This window comes from Myotis myotis, unplaced genomic scaffold, assembly GCF_014108235.1.
Source record: "Myotis myotis isolate mMyoMyo1 unplaced genomic scaffold, mMyoMyo1.p scaffold_m19_p_49, whole genome shotgun sequence".
Taxonomy (NCBI): Eukaryota; Metazoa; Chordata; class Mammalia; order Chiroptera; family Vespertilionidae; genus Myotis; species Myotis myotis.
The window spans coordinates 908,271-932,346 of record NW_023416356.1 but is presented as its reverse complement, the minus strand read 5'-3'; the positions used below and the strand labels follow the sequence as shown (position 1 = coordinate 932,346).

Here is a 24,076-nt window from a genome sequence, read left to right as displayed (position 1 = left end):
AGGAAAGTTTCCAGGTTTAGGCAGCTGTTACAGGCTGAATTGTGTTCCCCACAAAATATGTCGAAGCCCTAACACCTGGTCCCTCTTAATGTGACCTTACTTGGGACTCGGCCTTTGCAGATGTGATCAAGTTATGATGAGGCCTTAGGGTGGCCCTAATCCAACTTGGCTGGTGTCCTCCTAAGAAGAGGGAAATGTGGAAGCCACACGAGGAGGCCAGGTGACGAGGATGGAGTGGAGTTTGGAGTTACGCAGCCACAGGCCGAGGAACGACAAAGGTTGTTTCCCTGCTCCCTTAGTTTCTCAAGCTGACAGCGTTCTCCCCTAAAGCCTTTGAGAGAGATATTCCTGCCCACACCTGGATTTCAGACCCTGGCCTCAGACTGAGAGAGAATATTTTATGTTGTTTCAAACCGCCCAGGTTGTCGAACTTTGTTACAGCTGTCCCAGGGGAGTGACACAGCCACCCAGGGGAGTGACACAGCCACCCAGGAACTGACACACACAGCCACCCAGGAACTGACACACACAGCCATCCAGGAACTGACACACACAGCCACCCAGGAACTGACACAGCCACCCAGGAACTGACACACACAGCCACCCAGGAACTGACACAGCCACCCAGGAACTGACACACAGCCACCAGGAACTGACACAGCCACCCAGGAACTGACACACACAGCCACCCAGGAACTGACACACACAGCCACCCAGGAACTGACACACACAGCCACCCAGGAACTGACACACACAGCCACCCAGGAACTGACACACACAGCCACCCAGGAACTGACACACACAGCCACCCAGGAACTGACACAGCCACCCAGGAACTGACACACACAGCCACCCAGGAACTGACACAGCCACCCAGGAACTGACACACACAGCCACCCAGGAACTGACACAGCCACCCAGGAACTGACACACACAGCCACCCAGGAACTGACACACACAGCCATCCAGGAACTGACACACACAGCCACCCAGGAACTGACACACACAGCCACCCAGGAACTGACACACAGCCACCCAGGAACTGACACAGCCACCCAGGAACTGACACAGCCACCCAGGAACTGACACACACAGCCACCCAGGAACTGACACACACAGCCACCCAGGAACTGACACACACAGCCTACCAGGAACTGACACACACAGCCACCCAGGAACTGACACACACAGCCACCCAGGAACTGACACACACAGCCACCCAGGAACTGACACAGCCACCCAGGAACTGACACACACAGCCACCCAGGAACTGACACAGCCACCCAGGAACTGACACACACAGCCACCCAGGAACTGACACACACAGCCGCCAGGAACTGACACACACAGCCGCCCAGGAAACTGACACACACAGCCGCCCAGGAACTGACACACACAGCCACCCAGGAACTGACACACACAGCCACCCAGGAACTGACACACACAGCCACCCAGGAACTGACACACACAGCCACCCAGGAACTGACACACAGCCACCCAGGAACTGACACAGCCACCCAGGAACTGACACACACAGCCACCCAGGAACTGACACACACAGCCGCCCAGGAACTGACACACACCGCCGCCCAGGAACTGACACACACAGCCACCCAGGAACTGACACACACAGCCACCCAGGAACTGACACACACAGCCGCCCAGGAACTGACACACACAGCCGCCCAGGAACTGACACACACAGCCGCCCAGGAACTGACACACACAGCCTCCCAGGAACTGACACACACAGCCCCCCAGGAACTGACACACACAGCCGCCCAGGAACTGACACACACAGCCGCCCAGGAACTGACACACACAGCCACCCAGGAACTGACACAGTCACCCAGGAACTGACACACACAGCCGCCCAGGAACTGACACACACAGCCGCCCAGGAACTGACACACACAGCCACCCAGGAACTGACACACACAGCCACCCAGGAACTGACACACACAGCCACCCAGGAACTGACACACACAGCCACCCAGGAACTGACACACACAGCCGCCCAGGAACTGACACACACAGCCACCCAGGAACTGACACACACAGCCACCCAGGAACTGACACACACAGCCATCCAGGAACTGACACACACAGCCGCCCAGGAACTGACACACACAGCCGCCCAGGAACTGACACACACAGCCGCCCAGGAACTGACACACACAGCCGCCCAGGAACTGACACACACAGCCGCCCAGGAACTGACACACACAGCCGCCCAGGGGAGTGACACAGCCGCCTCAACACTTCCTGAAACCCACGAGGCTGGGCTCACACACAGTCCTCACGGAGATGTGTCCAACCACCGGGAGGGTTCGAATCTCAGACTGGATCAGAGGAGGCTGCGAGGAGCTTCTGCATGTGGGCAAGTCCTCATGGCCACTCTGCCGCTGGCGGTGGAGCCACAGGAGAGGCCAGGAGTGGGAGCAGCCAGGTGTGAGACAGCCCCCCTCCTGGTGCGCTGAGGAGAATGACATGGAAACGGCACCTAGGACTCCAGGTGCCGCTAAGACTTCACAGCCCAGCTCTCTGAAAGCTTTTTTGTTATCTCACCTGGTGAGGTTAGTGGTGGGATTAAGAGGAAGCTGCTCACATTACCTTCGGCTTTAAGCTGACTCCTTCTGTCACCAACTGCAGTGACAGGTTAAAAATGAAAGTGAGAACCTCACTCCATAATTAAAGAATGCAAAGCAAGCCACAAAGAGATGCCATTGTTCACCTATCACATTGTCCAAAGTCATGAAATGTGGTTGGGGAGAGGGGAGGGGGCATGTGGCCGTCAATGTCAGAAGGTCGGTGGGAGTAGAGATACTTTCAGCTGCTGAAGGACAATCCGAATGTCTATCAGGAGGCGTGATGCATGAGGCTCCCGCACAGGCAGCTCAGCCTGCATGGTAGGGACCTCCCTTCCTCTCAACAGTCCTTGCCTCTGTGCAGTTTTCTTCTCTTAGCTACTGAGCTGGATCTTATTTCTTCCCCTTCCCTGGGCAATGTAGCTACCGTTGGTAAAATTATAAACCCCAAGCGATTGTTTCTTATTAAGTTTTAGGAAGTGACACCGATGCTGGATGCCTGAATGTTAGAAGAAGGCTCGTTATGTTTAGAGGAGCTAATTAGTCACACACCAACCAGCAGGGCAAGTAGTGTGGGGGGAAGAGGCCTCTCTGGGGAGAAAATGGCTCACTGTGGTCTTGATGGGTTACAAATGAGATGAAGGATTTGCATAAAATCTATCCTTATAAAGAGAAATGGGGGAAATGAAAAAATTTGAAAGGCTTCTGTTGTCTAAATGAAACAGTAAGCTTCATGTCTTACACTTACCAGGTGCTTAAGGGTTTAAATGGATGGATAGGTGGACAGGCAAGTGGACAGGTGGACAGGGTGCACAACTGGATGCTTAGGTGGGCGGTGGGTGGATTTGTGGGTGAGTAGATGGATGGGTGGGCAGGTCCTAGTGCTGCAACATTTACAATGACAAATGCACTGTGTGTTCCTGATGGGCACCATGTGTAGTAGAATTTATCAGACACCCTGTTTGTGGCCCACAACCTGTGACAGTGTTACAAACAGTGACGTTTAGCGGGCAGAAGGTGCATGTTTTCTTTGTCCCAACTATCCATAAGAAAAAAGAACTATCAGTCAGCCTTGTTAGGGGAAAGACTGAACTATCTTTCCATTCTCTGTGTAGAAAATAACCCAAAGTTATTGTCAAGTGAATTGGCAAAACAAGTAGGAAAGAAAGGAACACGAAGTTGCGCTAAGCAGCTAATTCATAAAAAATGTTGTTTTTCTGGATTTTGGAATATCTGTTGAGTTTTAAATTTTTTATGATATATTTTCTCATTCTAAAAATATACTCACTTTTATGTTTAATTCTGTATTTGATTTTGATGCTTTTCCTTGAAAGGGGCCCCAAACTACTTACATTTCAGGCCCACAAAACTGGATTTCTCCTTATGCATCGCATAAACCACACTCCCTGGTCCCCCTCCCCCAGTTCTTCACACACACCTGACGATGTCCCAGCCCCGGGGAAGCCAGCCCCCTGTTGGCTGACCGCCTTGCGCCTGAATGTGGCGGATAAACATGGGGCTGAGGGAATGTTTCTGAGCTCAGAGTGGGCGCCCACTCTGCTCCAGCCCAGGCCGTTTTCCGGTCAGTTCTCCTCCCCACGCTTCCCGATGACCATTTCACACCATGTCTTCCTCAAATGTCTCACACCTTCCCTGTCTTCTGTCCTGCAGTCTCTCCTCCTGGGAACCAGGCCCATTGCTTCAGAAGATGCAAAGGTCTGAGAGGAGCAGTGCAGTGGGAGCCCACTCCCCCCCATTTCCCTTGGCACAGCCTGGAGGTCACGGAAGAGGGGTTGCTTCCTGGGATCCACCTCCCTGTAAACTACTTGCACCCAAATCTTTGCTCCTGGTCTTCTCAGTCTTCACACTGCACCCCCGACCCACTGGGCTCTCGCCAGCGCTTCCCCACCAGGTTCTCCTTACACCTGTGCTGTCGTGATAGCTTCTCTCTTTCTCTGTTCCCACCTTTGCACCACGTCACAGTCTGTTCTACACTGAGCAGCCAGAGTGATCATCGTCATTGAAATGAGTCGACCAAATCCTATAACTTCCCTGCTTAAAATCCTCCATAGTTTCCTATCAAACATAGCACAGCCCCTCCCATGCCTACACCTGGCTCACGCCCCTCCCCTCACTCAAGGTCACTCATGAGTCTGTGCTCTCAAATGTTCCAAACTCCTCTTGCCTCAGACCCTCTGCTCCGAACCCGTCACCTCCGCCTTCCTGGGCCGACTCCTTTGCTTCAGTTAAATCTCTGCCCAAGTGTCACCTCCTCACTGGGCCTCCCAAGGGACAGGATGCCAGGTGGGTTCTGCCACGTTGAGGTGACATCACTAACTCCCCCCCTCCCCAGGTGGCCATTCATTGCTCCCTTTCCTGGAGTCCAGCCCTCAGGATAACAATGCTTTGTGCATGTTTTTGCCACTGCCACGAATTTCGTTCTATAATTTCTCCTTCCTCATAGCCTCTGTGCACGAGGAATTTCCATCAACGCGTGATTTTTATCCCTGTGGTTCCTGCACTGCCTTTCAGGGAGGAGCAAATGCTGGTTGTACACACTGGTTCCTCGTCGCTGCCAACAGTGAAGGAAATGCAAGTTTGCAATGTAAACTGCTTTTGATCAAATGAACCCCTAAATTAGCGAGGCTGTGACCCTAGCATCAGCAGTTTCCCTTGGGAGGCAGAAATGTACCCGGCGTTTCCTCATTAAAGGAGAAAGCACCTGAACAGCCACCTCAGGCCAGAGTGAGATTAGCATTTTATAGCAATTGAGTGCGTTCTTTCATCTTTTCTGCTGTTACAGACTTTAATGGCGTAAACAGGAGGGAAAAACATTAGTAAAATATGAAAGGGTGAATTCCGCAGACTGCTAATTCTTTAGCAGAATTAGACTCAGATGCCTCTAAGGTATTTCTGGCTGCTTTACAGAAAATAGCTAAATAATTAATTCACTTTATGTATCCTCCTGTGGCCACAAATGCCAGATCTCTTTAAAATGTGGTAACATTTCTTTCTGAGTTCCTCGGAAAGTGACACAGGAAGGGTTTTTAGGCGGCAGTGCTCAGATTCTCAGTGTCTTACCTGCCGTTGGGAGGACGAGAGATTGTCAGGTGTCTGCAGTGGTCCCTGGCCTGCCTCGTGCGGGGGGATGGGGGTGGGGGGGGTGGGTTGCAGCTCCCATCACTCAGGAAAAACAGCTGATGACATGGGGGAAGGTGTGTGGGTCCATAAAGCAGGGAGCTTCCTGGCCGCCCTGAGGCTGGCCCAGACACCCAGCTTCGCCTCCTGGCCATTGTAAATCCTGTCAACATGCCGGGGGCTGGCCCTGAACAGCAATCGTCCATATGCTTATTATCTAGAACTTTCTAAAAGTGGACCTTTTATTTTATAAAGAAAGTCAGCATGGGTTGAAATAAATTTCCATCAATTCAAATGGGAGGTAAGTCATGTTTGTTTAATAGAAGGATGGAAAGTAACAGCAGTGCTTGGAGGGTCAGCACTGAAGTGCCAGTTGGCGTGTTCGCAGGCAGTGGAAGTGGTGGGAGTGGCCATTCCAGGCTCCCCATTGGCCAGGCCCACATGCCTCTCCTGGGTCACCACCTCCCCGGCCACGCGGTCATCACTGGTGGTCGAGCCATGCCAGTCTGCTCGGTTCAAATCTCCATGCATTTTCCTCATCTTTCTCTGCCTTGATGCTCTTACTCATTCTTCTCTTCCACGGAGCCTTCGCAGATCTCCTCTCCAAGCTAAGGATCTCAGACTTGTTTTTAAATGTTTTTATTGATTTTTAAAGACCGAGGAATGGGGAGGGATAGAAAGATAGAAATATTGATCGGCTGCCTCCTGTAGGCCCCTTATTGGGGGTCAGGGCTGCAACCCGGGCATGTGCCTTGACCGGGAATCAAACTGGTAACCTCTTGGTTCATGGGTTGATGCTCAACCACTGAGCCACCAGCCGGGCAGGACCTCAGATTTTCCCTCAGGTCCCTGTGCCTGACTGTTCAGCACTCAACAGAGGGATGGAGACGCTGTGTCCTGGGCCTCCACACTGAATGGGAGGCCCCAGGGTGTCAAGGTCTCTCTTGGTGGCCGTCACCCCCAGTCCTTCCTCCGGGGCTGCTTCTCTCCTTGCCCAGCACATGGGCTGTGCACAGTGCGCCAGGGGCAGGTCACAGGTGCTGCTGGGACAGGTGTGGAGGCAGGAATTGGACATTCAGGGAGGGGCCAATCCGAGAAATAATCATGGCTTTGCCGAACGCCCAAGTTAATTAAGACATTGGTTTCATTAATGCAACTAAAAAACTCAACTAACCAAAAATGCTTTCACCTTCCCATACATTGAGCCAACCTGTGTCAGACTCCTGGGAAGAGAGCACAGCCGCAGGGAGGATCCTGCGTGCACAGAGAGGGAGGGGAGGGTCCCACAGAGCATTCATCCTGCCTGTCCCGGCCTGGCTGTGAACGGCCTCATCTCCTCTGTGGGTGTGCCAGGTTCCTTTCTCTTCAGCTGTGAGGCTGAGGGGCTGGCGAGGACATCACCTGACTTCCTGGTGAGGTAGGAAAATTAAAAACTGCATCGATTGGTCCACAGCAGGCCCAGAGTTGACGGTGGGTGCACAGGTAGGGGTCCCGAACCTTGGATGAAGCTCAAATGCTGAGTCAGAAATAAGCCAGGAGTCGGAATCCGAGGGGCACTGACCCGAGTGAATGAGGTGGCAAAGCAGGTAAAGGAGAGACATAGGAAGACGACCCAGATCGAGCTGTGTGACCCCTGGGCGGGCCTCATGCCGAGCTCTGAGGGACGTTCCCAGGGGGCGCTATGGAAAGCGGCAGCACAGTGCTTTAACTTGTTATTTCAGTGTGAGGTTTTTGATATATGTTTTTAAAATCACAACACTATTTGACTACATTTTCATTATAGAAATGCAGACATTTCAGATTTAGTCAGAACCTCCTTTCTCCTCCTCTTTCTCCCGGAGAAAGAATTTGAATTTGCTGAATAAGAATTTCATGAATAAGAATTTGCTGAATGTGCTTTCAAAACACCCCCAACATTTCATAGCATGCATGTATACGTGTGTGTGTGCACGTGTGTGTACGTATATAGGACTTCGTGTCTTCCCTTTTTAAATGCATCAGCGGGATTACTGCGTGCACGTGTGTGTGTGCACGTGTGTGTGTGTGTGCACGTGTGTGTACGTATATAGGACTTCGTGTCTTCCCTTTTTGAATGCACCAGCGGGATTACTGCATGCACGTGTGTGTGTGCACGTGTGTGTGTGTGCACGTGTGTGTACGTATATAGGACTTCGTGTCTTCACTTTTTGAATGCACCAGCGGGATTACTGCATGCACGTGTGTGTGTGCACGTGTGTGTGTGCGTATATAGGACTTCGCGTCTTCCCTTTTTAAATGCATCAGCGGGATTACTGCGTGCACGTGTGTGTGTGCACGTGTGTGTGTGTGCACGTGTGTGTACGTATATAGGACTTCGTGTCTTCCCTTTTTGAATGCACCAGCGGGATTACTGCATGCACGTGTGTGTGTGCACGTGTGTGTGTGTGCACGTGTGTGTACGTATATAGGACTTGGTGTCTTCCCTTTTTAAATGCATCAGCGGGATTACTTCGTGCACGTGTGTGTGTGTGCACGTGTGTGTGCACGTGTGTGTGTGCACGTGTGTGTACATATATAGGACTTCGCGTCTTCCCTTTTTAAATTCATCAGCGGGATTCCTGCGTGCATGTGTGTGTGCGTGCGCGTGTGTGTGCGTATATAGGACTTCGTGTCTTCCCTTTTTAAATGCATCAGCGGGATTACTGCGTGCACGTGTGTGTGTGCACGTGTGTGTGCACGTGTGTGTGCGTACACGTGTGTGCGCGTGTATAGGACTTCGCGTCTTCCCTTTTTAAATGCATCAGCGGGATTACTGCGTGCACGTGTGTGCGTGTATACGTGTGTGTGCGCATATAGGACTTCGCGTCTTCCCTTTTTGAACGCACCAGCGGGGTTACTGCGTGCACGGTGAAGAGTTGGCGTAACTTTCTGACTTGACACCAGCCGTGTAGATCTTCACATGCCACTGCATCTTGATTAAAGTCGTTTAAAAAATTGTTCCAGAATATTCCACACACTATGGCGGTACCAAAATGCAGTTAATCCATGTCCCTATTGATAAATACTTGTTTTCTATTCACTTTTGGGCCATTTCATTAGATACCTTTCATATTCCTCTCTGTAGATGTGCAAGTATATTGGTAGGAAAGATAGTTAAAAGTGAAATTGCTGTGTTGAAAAGAGGATGTATTTCAAATTCTGTATGCTGCTTAGAGATAGAATGATTCTGCAGATCTTACCAAAAAATACCAATTTTTGCTTCTACCTTGGTATCCGCCCTGCCTAGTCCTCCCCATCATCACAAAGAGGCTGATCTTGTGTCCAGCCGCCTTCTGTGCTGCCGATGTCGCCCCCGAGGATCTGATGCAGGACTCGCTTCTGCACTCCTCTCTGTCAGTCACTGCGTGTCTCGGCCTTGGGCAGGTATCCCCTGATATCCGATGCTCTCAGGAAGCCCTATAGTTATTTGTACTTCTGCAGGTGTTAACTAATTATCTTGTCTTCCACCCTAGACTCATTCATTCGTTCTTATATTCATTTGCTCATTCACTCATTCATTCATAACACTGGCTGACAACTCTGGTGTAGAGTCAGGAGTCCAAATACCAGAATCAAACTTCCTGAGTTCAAAAACCAGCCTGTTTCTTACTAACTGTATGAGCAAGTTGCATAGCTTCTCTGCCTCTCTTGGTACCCACTTCATAGGCTTGTGGGGATGACTAATTAAAACACTCCATCAAAAGTAAAGCACTCTAAATCAATGCAATCTATTGTCCCTCGTTACATGCCAGGCAGTGTGCCGGCTGCTGAGGATCCAATAGGGAAGAAAACAAAGAACTGTCCAAAAAATCAAAAATTTCACAGCAACTAAAAAGGAAATGAATGCAGGGTGGGGAGGGGAGATTCCTCTCAGATGGTGCCATCAGGAGACGCCTCTTTATAGAGATGGCTGTGAACTTGGGGCAGAGGGATAGATAGGGAGGCATAAGCTCTGAGAGAGTTGGGGGAAGAGCATTTTAGGCAGAAGAGACAGCAAGTGCAAATGTCCTGGGGCAGGAACAGGGTGTGTAGGAACAGCCCATGTGATGGGAGAATGGAAAACAGAGTTGAGGGGTCAGGTCTGGGTCCTGTTCACCAGGTATTGTGATAGCCAGTGTAGGACATAGCACTGTGTGGTACCCACCAGATTCATAGAGTGAGTGAGTGAGTGATGAGTGGATGAACGAGTGAGGAAAGAGATGATATGAATGGGTGAGAGGCTTTCTTCTGCTCTCAGATACCATCTTCCCTGTTCATTCCTCCCATTCATTCTGGAGAGGAAGCAGGTGAGACCGCCTAACCAGTTGGAGAATGAGGCAGGCAAGTAGACCTTTAGAATGGAGGGATTTGACGGCCCCTCAAGTGACATGTGGCTCCTAGGTACTGGCATTCCTTCCAAGAAACTGATCTGTCTGGAAGATGAAAATTTTGTGGCTCAGGGGCACATAAAAGGTGCAAGGATGTTTCAACCAGACCTGTCAGCCCCATGCCCAGTAGTGAAGTCATTTGTCCTGAAGCAAACCCAATGCTGAGAGGCCAGTCACCAGGAATTTGCTTACAGGCCCGGGTGGCCGGGGTTTCCGCTCAGTGACTGGTGTCCTGAGGCTGTGTCCACCCTGCACAGACTTCTGCTCTGCGAACCTCACACTCGTCTGACGCTCTGTGTGATGTGCTTGCTGAAGGCAGCAGAATAGTAATATTTAATACCATGGGAAGGAGAAATAGGGTCCGAATGAGCAGAAACATAAGCCCCTGAATCCAGTGAGATGGGATTAAACAAAAACCGTTAGCAGTGGTTTAGCACTTTAGCTTTTGCAGTATTTTTAAGCATGTGCTGTCTTACTCATCATGACCACCCTCACTGAGACAATCACTCTAGTGGCACCTGATCCTCAGGGAGATGCAAGCTTTCCCACCGACAGTGGGATGTTCCATAAACCACCAGTCGCTGTATTCTCCCAGGCAGCTTTCTGGGGCAGACAGATCTGTATCTGCATTAAGGCTGTGTCAACTAATAGGAGAAGCCCACCTCACAAAACACACTCCTTCATTCAGGTATGCAAAATAGAATTTTGAACAACTGCATCCCAGGGCAACTGTTTTCGATGTCCACAAATCCTGAAATAGTGGGGCCCTGGAGGGTTCTAAGTGACAGAGACTGGCTGGCTCTGAGGTTTGGAAGCCCCTCTGGCTGCCGCCTGGATAGTGGCCTGGGCTGGAAGGACAGCTGGCTGGCTGCTGCCCTAATTTAAATGAGTCGCAAGGACAATCTGTGCAAGGAAGTGCGTCCGGAAGGGAAGCAGCAGGTGCACACGGGTGGGTGCATGGGAGGTAATTAGCAGCACCTGGGTTTCCGATTGATCCCTGGTGGGCATACAGGAGGCAGCCAATTGATGAATCACTTATGTTTCTCTCTTTCTCTAAAATCAATAAAACCATATTTATAAATAAACAAACCCAGGACGGTGGTATTTAACATCAGGCGGGAAGAGTGAGACCTTGGGCCAGTCGCACAGCCCCTTGGGGCTTCAGCTGCAGCACCTGCACTGGGGAATGATGGCGCTTTCTCCGCAGTCCAACGACCTGTCCATCAAAGCAGCCGCAGCTGTTGCCCAGGAACAAGGGAGGCGCGGGAAAGCCGGGCTCTGGTCTGATGTCCTCGATGGCGCCGGAAAGAGAGAAGAGCATCTGCTCCCTGCCCAGCAGCTGCCTCAGAATCAGAGGCCCCAGCAGGTGAGGGAGTCGGGCCTCGCAATTAGACTCTGGCCCCCAGTTCCACCTGCTCCAGGACTGGGGTCGGGGACGGGGTGGAGGTCTTGGCTGCACTGCGCTTTATGGCCACAAGAGGGCTCGCAGCTCACAAACGTTTCTTCCCGTAGATCTTCATGTTCTTTTTTGACTGTGTCTCATTGGAGCGTTTGAAAAATTGCTATTTAATTATGCACGATTTCTGGACAATTGTAAGCACTTCTGTGATAGCTACACATTAATTTTGGCACCTTAATCTTATGAATGCTTAAAGGCGTTTTCTCATGCAGAGCAATTCAGATGCTAATGATTAAATCAAAGGCTTGTTTTTAGAATTTCTTGGAGCTTTGTCCTTTGAAATGAAACTTCCCCAGTAAAAGTTTCCTTTCCTCGTGCTCTGGATCACCCATTGGGGTCACGTCCACAGTGGCAATTGTGCTCTCCCTGTCACGCCAAGCTCCTGTCAGGCACCTGCGTGAGCATCGAGTCCTGCTTATTGATTCGCTGTATAGCCCTCCAGGTCAAGCTGGAGAAAAGGAAAAAGAGGAATCTACAACAGCAGATTTGGGAGCGTCACTGTGCAACAGGGTTCACGCTGAGATGTCAGGTCGGTACAAGCACAGACAGGGAAATGACGCAGGCCCAGCCCTTGCTCAGATGGAGAAAACGCCCCGTGGTCATGGTGACTCCTGTTCATGCGAGGTCAGCAGGCAGCCTTGAGTCCCCTCCCCCATCAGGCTTGCTTTCCTGCCCTGGCTCCTCTGAGCAGTGGCCGTGCTAAGCAGGTGCTCAGGCGGTCACAGGCAGAGGTCCCCAGCCACGTACTCACCCAGCAGCATTCGGCCGTGGCGCTGGCCACCGACCTCCATCACGTATAATAAGGGTCTGCCGTCAGGATGGGATTGGGACTCGGTCTCCTGAGTAGAGGGGCCTTTGCAGAAGGCGGTGGTGCTGACCCCCAGAAGCAAGACCTTGCGAGCAGATGTCTTCAGTGCTCAGCCATCTCACGAGAGGCATGTTGGTTTCCCTCTGTCGTGAACGCCTTGCTGGCTGTCTCGTCCTTGGGCACCTGGCCCGCTGGTCCCCAGGGCCTCCGCGACCTGATGCAGGAGCCCCTTTGTTTGGCCCCAGCAGGTGGTTCTCTCCCTGCAGCCACAGTGTACTTTCTGCTGCTTAGATCTTACTTGTTCTTGCTTGTTTCTTGGTGGTGATTTGTTGTTGTTGTTTCCAGTCTGGCTCTTTGTCTTTTCTGTCCATGTTATAAAATCCATCTAAAGAATTGCTTGTTAAGTTAGTTAACTTTGGTTTCTGTTCTATATGAACAAGTCCCTCAATGTAGCTACTTTCCTCACTTCTCAATTCTTTTTTTCTCATCTGAGACTGTTTTTTAAAAATATATTTTTATTGATTTCAAAGAGGAAGGTGAGAGAGAGAAACATCAATGATGAGAGAGAATCATTGATCGGCTGCCTCCTGCACACCCCACACTGGGGATTGAGCCTGCAACTCGGGCCTGTGCCCTTGCCCAGAATTGACCTGGAACCCTTCAGTCTGCAGGCTGACACTCCATCCACTAAGCCAAACCAGCCAGGGCAGACTGAGTTACCTTTTTTGCTCTTCTTGCCCAGGGCTGACTCCACCCTCCTTTTGTCTCCTGCAGATCATTTCCTGAAGCTAAAACTTCAGCACTTTCGCTGAATTTAAGAAACCTTCCAGCCAGCACCTCCTCCCTGGCTCTTCCCCTGGCTGTTCATCTTCAGGTCCACATGACCCCTCTTCCTGGAAGCACAGAGCTTGGGACAGAGGGATTCAAGTCCCCAGGTTCAACTCCTGCCTCCACTGTTTACTCCTGTGTGACTTTGTGCCAGTTCTTAATTTCTTTGTATCTCAAATTCCTCATCTGAACGATGGGCATAATAATATACAGGTTATACTGTTGAGTAAGAATTAAGTTAATGAAGAATGTAAAGTTCCTAAGACAATGCTTGGCTATAGCGAATGCTGAGAAACAATAGCTATTATTGCCTTGGCTGGTGTTGCTCAGTGGGTTGGGCGTCATCCCGTGCACCGAAGGGGTTGCTGCTTTGATTCCCAGTCAGGGCACATGCCTGGGTTTCAGGCTCCATCCCTGGTGGGGGCCATGTAGGAGGCAGTCGATGGATGCTTTGCTCTCACATCGATGTTTCTCTCCCTCTCCCTCTCCCTTCCTCTCTCTCTCTCTCAAAATCAATAAAAAATCTTTTTAAAAAACCCCACAAAACTCCTCTCAAATACACTCTTTCATCGCCATTTTCAACAAGGAGAGAGAGTAAGCCCAAGACAGGCAACATGACGAGAATGTAGCAGTGCTTGTTTGGATCGTGTGGAAAAGAAAAAAGTCTGTCTTCCTACAGCTGCACAGCTACCAATACGAACACAAGCTTTTTAAGACCTCCCTTTCAAACCAGCGTGGATTCTTCAGTTAAAGTTCCAGAAGCATGAGAGAGGGGCAGTAATTGTTTCCAGAACCGAGTCATTAAGATCTAACAGCCACTCGCTGGGAGAGGTCATTGAGAGGACATGGCAGCTGGTTGGCCCGTGAGCTGAACAGTGAGTGAGTTCCCCATCCCTGGAGGTATTCAAGAAGACATATTTATTGAGACCATCATGGAAGACACTCGGGCACTGGGTTGAACTTGATGACCTCCTCTGGAATTCTTCTTGGATCCTTGGTGTTGTAGGCTTGTCAGCAAGTTCACACCAGGTAACTCTGGAAAGCCTGGGTGTATGGTCCTTAGAGGTGAGGGTCGCCATGGCAACTGTCTCATTGGGAAATGTGAGTATAAAAAATTGTTGCTAAGTGGTATTCTCCAAGGTGGCTTTTTCTTTGAAAATAGTCTGGTCAACATGGGGTCATCCTCCTGGACAATGCTGTTTGGGGATTTAAAAGACCCTGCAGCAGAGACACGGCTGGGGAGGTGATTTTCTTGACGTGCCCATAAGCTGGACAGGAAACGAGAGATTTTCACAGAGCGGCGTTTTGAAAGCATTGGGGACGCTGCACTTACATGACTGTCTGCATCCAGGAGTGATGTTTCAAAGATGAGCCTCACTCTTAGTTACGGAGCTGGTTTGTTCAGGGAAACCTGTTTACTCTCTGCTGAGAGCCTTTCCGAGCCTGCCGGGCCCTCCGCTCTTCACTAAGAACACGGCACAGACCAGGGGAGCTGCGGGCTGGGCACCTGGGTGCTGGGGCTGGATGGCTTTTCAACCTGCCTTTCCTGCTTGCTCTGCCCACGCATTTATCCGCTGGGAGCTCCTGGCACCCAAGGGCTGTATTTGGTGAGTGCTCACAGCTGGGCAGCTGCTGGAGCCACCACCTCCACACCCGAGGACTTGGCTGTCTGCCTTGTGGGATGTGTGACACCAGTCGGGCTGTCAGTCCCTTCATAGGGAGCAAAGCGTTTCTGTCCTTGCGAGGGACGGGTCCTTAATTATAAATTCTTGAGAGAGAGCGAGAGAGAGAGAGAGAGAGCGAGCCCCCCCCCCCCCCAGACTACCCTGTCCCATCGCAGGGCCACCTGGCTCCCGCCGAGTGGTGCTGGGGAAACTTCCTAGAAACGGAATTCCAGGTCGGGGAGGTGCAGGGGGGGCGGGGGGCGCGAGCAGAGAGAGGAGAGAGGCGCCGCCAGAAGCTCAGAGGATCCCCGGCGCGTCTTGTGCTGCAGGCCACGTGCGTGCCTGTGCCAGGGGGCGTGTGCCAGGGGCGGGGGGGCGCCCACCCGGAGAGGAGAGCGGGTACGGGGGCGGGGGGGCGCCCACCCGGAGAGGAGAGCGGGTACGGGGGCGGGGGGGCGCCCACCCGGAGAGGAGAGCGGGTACGGGGGCGGGGGGGGGGCGCCCGGAGAGGAGAGCGGGACGGCGCAGGGACCGCGCGCGGAGAACAGCGAGCTGCGCAGGGGCCGCCCACCCGCGGGGAGCGGCGCGCAGGCCGGGGGCGGCGGGGTTTCCCCTCCCGCGTGGAGGCGGCGGCGCTCGGGAACCGGGAGTCCCCAGGCGCGGGGACCCGGGACGGGAGCGTAGGACGAGCTGCCACGCGTCCCTGAGCCCTGGCCGGAGGCGGGAGGTTTGGGTTGAGCCCGCCCCGCCGCCCCCGCCCGGCGCCCGCCCCCACCGCCGCCCCCGCCCGCGGCCTGGAGCGCCTCCCCGGCCGCCCTGGATCTCGGGAGCCGCGCGGGCCGAGCTGCGGGAGCCGCCGCGACACAGTCGCCGCCTGCGGGGTCCGCTCCGGCTGCACCATGCGTGAGCTGGCCGTCGAGATCGGGGTCCGCGCCCTGCTCTTCGGGGTCTTCGTGTAAGTAGGGGCGCACAGGCGCGGGAACCCATGGACCGAGCGATGCTGCGCCCCAACTTTGTTTGCGCCACCGCGTTCCGGCGGGGCCTGGATTCCAGGTCCCGGCCCAGCTCCGAGCCCGGGAGGCGCCCTTTGGAACCGGGGGACCCTCCTGCGACCCTCCGCGCGGGTCTGAGACCTGCTCCCGCCGCCGCCGCCGCCGCCGCCGCCACCAGCGGGCGGGGGAGCGGGTCCAGCGCCCTCGGGTCTCCTCGCCGGCGCCTGTCGCCGCCTCACCTGCCCCGGGTTCGGGGATCCCCTGGAGTCGGACGCGCCCTCGGGAAGTTTCTACTCCGCTCGGAGCCCGTGTTGGCAGCCCTGGCTCCGGGCTCCTCTCCCGTTGCTCCCGCCGCCCCAGGCCGCGCTCGGGGTCCTGGTGAGCGTTTCCCAGGAGGCGTTTGTGGTACTTTCGGCTGGAAAATTGTTGCTGCGGAAGCTCGGGGAGTCGGGGCCCCCGCAGCCCCGGGTGTGGGCTCCGTACGCCCGCCGCCCTCTGTGCGGAGGCCAGGCCCAGGACCCCTGGGGCTGCGGCGGGTCCCTGGAATAGAGATGTCAGAGGAGGTCGCCCTGGCAGAGACGTGGTGCCCCTGGACCCGCCACCCACCAGCCTCCGGGCCCGCAGCAGGGAGCCCTCGCGCCCCTGCAGCTCACACCCACCCAGGCCTGCCTTCCCCATCACCAGGGCTCACACCGGCCTGGTCCCTCCATTGGCATCCGGGTCCCTCTCCCCGCTGCCCTCGCTGTTCCCGACACAGGCCACATGTTAAAGTTGCGTGAACTTTCTGGATCTGCGGGGCTGTTTTCTCGTTCGTGTTACTGAAAAGCGCGCTGAGCCGTTCCAGTCTGGAGGCCCCTCCTCTCGGGGTCTCTGCGGGAACCCAGTCGCCCAGGGCAGGTGGGAGGCTGGGAGCTGCTGGCAGCCGGGCACAGGGACAGGAGTGCCCTGTCTCGCCTGCTTTCCGTCCTGGGGCGAAAGCCACCGGTGTTGCTCCCCCATCAGGAGGCCCAGCCCCAGGTGCAGGCAGGCCCCTCCTGCGCAGGAAACACCCATGCGATTCAGGGGAACCGGCCGGAACTTCAGCGGATCTTGGGAAAAGGGAGAACACGTTTCCCTCTTCTTACTCTACTTTTCTAGCTTTGAAGTAAACATTCAGACTAGTGAGGGGACCGTTTTCAGTGGCAGAGCCTAAGCCCCGGATTATGTGTCAGAAATGAGAGGTTGGGTGCAGGTGGAACTGAACCTCCGCGGGGTGACAGCGATGCTGAAGGGAAGAGAGGAGGCTCCGAGTGGCCTGGTTTGCCTGCTGCTGAGAACCTCAAGGTGGGACAGGGTCCAACACGCCCGGGCTGGTTCTGCTCAGTGGATAGAGCGTCGGCCCTGGGACTGAAGGGTCCTGAGTTCGATTCAGTCTCAACCCCATCCCCGGCCCCAGGTTGGGGAGCGTGAGGAGCAACCAATTGGTGTCTCACAGGTCGATGTTTTTCTCTCTCCCCCTCCCTTCCACTCTCTAAAAACCAATGGGAAAATATCCTTGGGTGAGGATTAAAAAAATAAGAAAGGGTCCAATCCTATTTATATTGTTCTCAGGTTTTCCTTCATGTTTCCTCAAGCAGTTACATGATGTTTACAAATACGTAAAGGTCTGTGCAGTGGATTTGAAAATTCGATGATTACTGTCAATGTGCTTCTTGCGCCCCCTTAGGATGATATGTAAAGCCTGCCAGTTTATACTCTTCTCTCCAAACGCCCCCTTGGTATTAACGACCTCCCCCAAAGGGAAACACCTGGGCATGGATGGCACTTTTGGCCGATTCCCTGGTTTTCCTATCAAATCGCTGTGCCAACTTGTGGCTCCGTCACCTGCAAAGACCAGCTCTGGTGTTGGCGGGAGACTCCCTGTGGGAATCCTGACTGTGCAGAGCTGTAATGGGCAGGCAGATGGCAGCTTCCGGAAGGACAGGCTCTGGGCTCACAGACACAGATGACCCTCTGTCTTCTCAGATAGGCCCTGCGAGGTGACAGAGGCTGGCGGGGGAGTTGTATTCTTCCTTTGCCAGCGCTGGTCGGATGGCAAGGTTGGGTGGGCTGTACTCACCTCTGCTCATGAGGGCGGTGGTCTCAGCCGAAGGGCCTCACCTGGGCAGGTGTGGAAAGTCCCTTGGGGCAGGCAGAACCCAGTATCTCTGCTGCCGGGTCAACTTAGCTGATACAATTCACCTGGTTCCGCTGGCGTTTCTACCCTGTTGATTGCCCAGGATAAGAGAAAAATCTGGTTGGAGGGATACCTCGCGTTGCAAACTGGTGCCTCTGGGGAAACACCACCTGTGGACGCACCTGTTCTCTGACCACATTTGTTCTGTACGAGGGCAGGAAGCCCGTCCCCGATGCCAGGTGCTCCTGTGGCTCCGCGTTTGCAGGAATGTAGTGCACCTGGGACCACGATGGGGGAGACAGTGTCCCCAGCTCACCTGGGGCGCCGGTGCCAGTGTGCAGCGGGTGCTGGTGACTCGGGACCCTAAGGTGCCCCCAGAGCTGCCCTGAGAGACGCCCGAGAGGCGCTCAGTGCCTTTGGGACAGTCCAGCCCGAGAACTTGAAGTCACTGGAGGAAAATGAGGGGTGAGTAATGCAAACTGGAGCTGCCACAGGAAGGGCGACTGAACAGGAAAGGCACTGTAGAGGGACGCAGAGTTTAGGAAAAGCCGAGGTGTGACGGGGAGCGTGGAGGCTGCGTTGGGCACCGTGGAGCTCTGGATCCAGAGGCCCTTGGCCCTCACCTATGGGTGTGGGCAGAGCAGGAGCAGGGCACACGGGATTCCTGTGTCCGTAGCCCCCGTCATCCAGGGGAGATTCTGGGAGTGTCTCTGCAGATGCTGAAGCCCACGGTTGTGTGAGCAAGACAGCGAGGAAAGGTGGCGCCGGTCAGCAGCCCTGAGACCAGTGCCCACGCCTTCCGCTTTTACTCCAGTCGCGACTGCTTGCGGGGCTCACCGTGTGCCAGGCCCTGAGGAGGAGGGTCACGTTCTGTGAGGAGCCCGGAGACGGGAATGCTGCCATCGCTTTCGCGGAAGGAGACCCGAGCACAGGCGGGTGAAGGAGCTGCCGCGTCACAGAGCTGAGATCTGTCTCCGCGCTCCCACTGCCTCGTCCGGGCTCTGATCGCCTCGCTGAGCTGCTTTAGCAGAAGTCGCAGCCAGCAAGGGTCAGTCGAGGGCCTGCTCTGTGCCAAAGATACCCCCTCTCACTCGAAGTGGACACTCTAGATTCTGTCCACTTTACGAACAAAGAGACCAAGGTCTGGAAAGGTGAAGTGACTGCTTGAACACACTCCACTAGCTGAGCCATCGCCTGGATTTAGACAGGCAGTCGGCCGGCACCGTCAGCCACTGAGCTAGAGCGTCCAGCGCCAGCCGCAGACTGAGCGGAAGTGACCGCATCCTGGAAGGAGGCCCTGACGCGGCCTGATCTCCAGGAAAGCACGTGTGCAGCCCGGAGCCCGTGGGAAGAAGAGCATCACTCAGTTGTAAAGTCTGACTCAGGACGACACCTGGGCAGTGGGGAGGGGGCAGCTGTGGCCCACATCCTCGAGGAGATGGGAGTAGGACACGCTGCAGACCCTGAGGGTCTTCCTTAGGTCTTTGGAGCCCAGAGGGCGAGGTGTGTGAGTCCATTGCTGGTAAGAACATACACGGCCATGTTAGAGAATTATCGGCAGTCCCTTCTCTCTCAGCTGGAGCATCGGGGACAGGCATAGAGGGCCTGGCCCAAGACAGCTCTTCGGACGGATTGTCCTGGAGCAAAGACCTGGAGGCCTGGGCGCACATGGTGGGTGGGGATTAGGTCACCAGGTGTGGCCTCAGCACAGAGTGTGAGTGTGTGTGTGTGTGTGTGTGTGCACACGCGTGTGTTGGGGGAGGAGGGTGATAGTGGCAGGAAATGAGCCAGAGTGCGACGTCTTCATGTTCTGCAGGGAAGCCTGGGCGGTCTCTCAGAGGCACTGACTGGGGATCCCCAGGAGACTTGAGACAGAAAAGTGTGTGATCAGACCCCATGGGCACGGGCCCTGTTCACTGTTGTTGGTGACGGTCCATCCCATCATTGATGTTTCTGTCTCTCTCCCTCTCCCTTCCTCTCTGAAATCAATAAAAATACATTAAAAGAAATGGGCATCCTTCTGTTTGAAATGCTATTGGCCACTGTGAAGGAGCCACTGTACCCAGATTCCTGAGGCCTGGTGAGCTTTCTCCCCAGTGATCAGCGCATAGCACTACGAAAGGAGATGCCCCTTCATACTGTGGGCAGTGTCATCTCCATAGTTCTGGAGACAGTGCCTTTATGTCCCACACAAGGCGCATGAGAGCTCCGTGACTCCAACTCCCTATGATGGTGGCTGTCTGCATGTCAAAGTCATCTTAGTGACACTGCTTCTCTGAGAAATACATCTTGATGTCCTGTGAAGGAATCACACACACTGGTTCGCAGGGAGGAGGTGGGTTCAGGCAGGACCATGACTGGCCGTATGTCCCCATCATTCAACTAAAGGCACAGGGTGTGGGGGGAAGAGGGGAGACGCCCGGAACGGGAGCCGCGGAGAGGAGCTGGGACTGTGGGAGCCAGGAACGGCGTCGTCACCGTCTTTCAACATCTGAGAGAGAAACGGCCCCCAGAGGAGCCCTGGTTGTCATTCTGTCTCCACCAAGAGAAGGGGCAGGAAACAGCGGAAGCTGCTGGAGCATTTGGGGAGTTTCAGACAAGTACAGCCGCCAGTACACGCTGCTTTGTCCTTTACCAGAGGGTATGAAAAATGTTTTTATTGAAACACTAGAGGCCCGGTGTACAAAAATTTCTGCACTCGGCAGGGGGGGGGGGGTCCCTCAACCCGGCCTGTGCCCTCTCACAGCCTGGAACCCCTCAGGGGATGTCCACCTGCTGGCTTAGGCCCACTCCCTGGGGGATTTGGCATAAGCTGGCAATAAGACATACCTCTGGCAGTGTGGGAGCCCTCGGGGGATGTCCACTTGCCAGCGGGGAGCAGGCCTAAGCTGCAGTCGGACATCCATAGCACTGCTGAGGAGGCGAGAGAGGCGCCCACCACCACCGCTGTACTGGCAGCCATCAGCCTAGCTTGTGGCTGAGCAGAGCTTCCCCCTGTGGGAGCGCACTGATCACCAGGGGGCAGCTCCTGCATTGAGCATCTACCCCCTGGTGGTCAGTGTGTGTCATTGTGACCAGTCATTCCCAGTCGTTCTGCTGTTAGAGTCAGTTTGCATATTACCCTTTTATTATATAGGATAGAGGCCTGGTGCATGGGTGAGGGCCGGCTGGTTTTCCCTGAAGGGTGTCCCGGATCAGGGTGGGGGTCCTGCTGGGGTGCCTGGCCAGCCTGGGTGAGGGGCTGATGGCTGTTTGCAGCTGGTCACACCCCCTTCAGGTTGGGGGTCCCCACTGGGGTGCCTGGCCAGCCTGGGTGAGGGGCTGATGGCTGTTTGCAGGCAGGTCAAGCCCCCCCCCAGTGGGGATCCTCACCCCATGAAGGTTTGGTCAGCCTGGGTGAAGGTCTTATGGCTGTTTTCAGGCGGGCCACACCCCCTTTAGGGTGGGGGGTCCCCATTGGGGTGCCTGGCCAGCCTGGGTGAGGGGCTGAGGGCCATTTTCAGGCTGGCCAAGCCTGCCAGCGATGGAAGCTCCTAGCCTCTCCTTTTCTTCTTTTTTTATTCTGGGATTTATTTACCTTCTATAATTGAAACTTTGTAGCCTTGAGAGGAGCTCAGAGCTGGCCAGGGCGGGTGGGAGGGAAGCTTGGCTTCCTCCATCACCAGGGGCAACCCAGCCTCCTGCTCGCTCCAGCTCCGTAGCCACAGCCGGCTGAAAGCAGGTATCTGGGGTGGCAACCAAGCCTCTTGCTTGCTGCAGCTACGTGGCTGCCGGCCGCCATCTTGGTTGGGTTAATTTGCATATAGGCGCTCTGATTGGCTGGTAGGCGTGGCCTAAGGCATAGCGAAGGTACGGTCAATTTGCATGTTTGTCTTTTATTAGTGTAGCTAGTTTAAACTACATGAAATTGCTGGCATTTCACTGTTTTGACCTTAAAAAAAAAATAGGAATTTGATTTAGTTCAACCTAAAAATAGCCATGAGTCTCCCATGGTCAGCAAACTGTGGCTCTCGAGCCACATGCGGCTCTTTGGCCCCTTGAGTGTGGCTCTTCCTAAGCCTTAGGAGTACCCTAATTAAGTTAATAACAATGTACTTACCTATATAGTTTACGTTTAAAAAATTTGGCTCTCAAAAGCAATTTTAATCATTGTACTGTTGATATTTGGCTCTGTTGACTAATGAGTTTGCGACCACTGGCCAAGACAAAGTGTGTGATTCATATAGTTATACAGCTGCCAGGGACCCCGCCCCCAAGCCCCGCCCACCATCGAGGGTCCCGCCGCCTGACTTCTGGCACCATTTTTGAACTCCATGTAAATGGAGTCTTACAGCGTGGACTGTTTGGTGTGACATTTTGCCCGGCATGTTTGTTTTTTAATCCTCACCCGAGAGTTGTTTTTATTGATTTTAGAGAGAGAGGAAGTGAGAGAGGGGAAGAGAGAAACATTGATCAGTTGCCTCCCGTTTGCCCCTACTGGGGATCGAACTCGAAACCTGGGTATATGCCCTGACTGGGAATCGAACCTGCAACCTTTTGGTGTATGAACAACGCTTACCCGATGGAGCCACCAGCCAGGGCTGCGCAGATTTCGGAGCTTCATCCACGTGGTGTGTGGTGGTGGTTTGTTGACTCCGTTGCTGTGAGCATCTCGCACCCTGGACCTCTGCTCCTTCACTCCTTCGGGGACCTGGGCTGTCTGCTGGTTTGGGCTGTTAAGCTGATGCTCCTCTTGCTGGTGAATGGTTTGTAGCCTCTGTTGGTCTGTACTAAGGAGTGAAGTGCTGGGCGTTCACCTGAGGTTCAGAGGGTTGGCTCCTCTCTGCAGCCCTCGTTCTGAGAGAGAGCGGCCCTGGACGGACGCTGCTTTAGTCCCGGTCTGCAGAGCAGCTGCTCTGGGCGAAGTGACAAGGACACCCGGAGCCAGGCCCTGCTTTGCAGGAGGCCCCCCACTTTGCAGGAGGCCCCCCACTCAGCAGGAGGCCCCCCACTCAGCAGGAGGGCCGTTCCCTTGGGCTTTGGGGTGACACCCACCTGCTGGCTGAGTCGTGCTTTGTATCTTAGTTTATGTGAGCATCCTGCCCTGAGCTGTGTATTCGTCCAGGAGGCGGTGAAGATGAAATGATGTCGTGGGCGATGGTGCCCAGCGCACGCTGGCACGTGGTCCCCGCTAAAGCCCATCTCTGCTCCCCCCCACCTGCCCCTCCCAGGAGGAGGCGGAGGCAGAGGCCACTTAAATCCTCCTGTCACAGTGTGTTGAGGAGGGTGCCGCTCTCTGTGCTGCAGGGGAGCTGAGCCCTGAGTAGGACGTAGGAGGTTTGGGGAGGCATTCTGAAGAAAGACCCAGGACCCCACTGGGGAGGGAAGTGGCCAGTGTGTGTACATGTGTAGGTACCTGTTAGTTGGCCTGAATCTCTACCTTGGGGGGAAGGAAGGAGGGAGGCGGAAGGAGGGACGGACACAAGCTGAGCTCCCTGCATGCGACCCATGCCGGGGGGGGGGGGGGGGGGGGGCTTGGCACCTTCAGATGGTTTCATCTCTGCCACCCCAGGAGGTGACACTGTTGTCCTAACTTACAGGGTCAGGAGTTAGTGCTGCTCACACAGAGGGCGCCTGCCAATCAGAATAGAGAAGAGAGAAGAGCTCTTCAGTAGACAAAGGGGCAGCAGATATGAACAGGGAATTAACAAAATGCTAATAACTAAGACACCCCTTTAACACTGTGATTTCCATAGAAATGCCAGGTATGCCTCTAACACAAAATGATGCTGAGTGGAGATACACACAAGCTTTTATGTGCTACAATGAAAAGAATACGCAGCCATTAAAATTGATTATGTAGATGGGTTGTGACGATATCCGTAATCTGTTCAGCGATAAAAAGCCAGTTGCAGAAGTGTGCGCAATGCGGCTTTAATGTGGCAATGTACTACCTGAATTTGTGTCTGCTCCTGCGGGAAAAGTGTCTGTGAAGACACACAAACCCTAATGGTGGCCATGGCAAGCCGTGGGATTTGGTAACATTTGCTTTTTATACGACTAAACTACTTTACAGTAAA

At 54.1% G+C, this 24,076-nt stretch overlaps 1 protein-coding gene across 3 annotated transcripts in view; it reads left to right on the top strand.

Moving 5' to 3' along the window:
• Positions 1-15,661: 15,661 nt before the first annotated feature.
• PLPP4 (phospholipid phosphatase 4) overlaps positions 15,662-24,076 on the top strand; it is a 42,995-nt gene continuing 34,580 nt past the window's right edge. For all 3 annotated transcript variants that reach the window (XM_036307704.1, XM_036307703.1, XM_036307706.1), the window contains exon 1: positions 15,662-15,825. In XM_036307704.1, the coding sequence (XP_036163597.1) occupies positions 15,770-15,825 (56 nt within the window). In that variant the 5' untranslated portion in view covers positions 15,662-15,769. The remainder of the gene's footprint in view (positions 15,826-24,076) is intronic.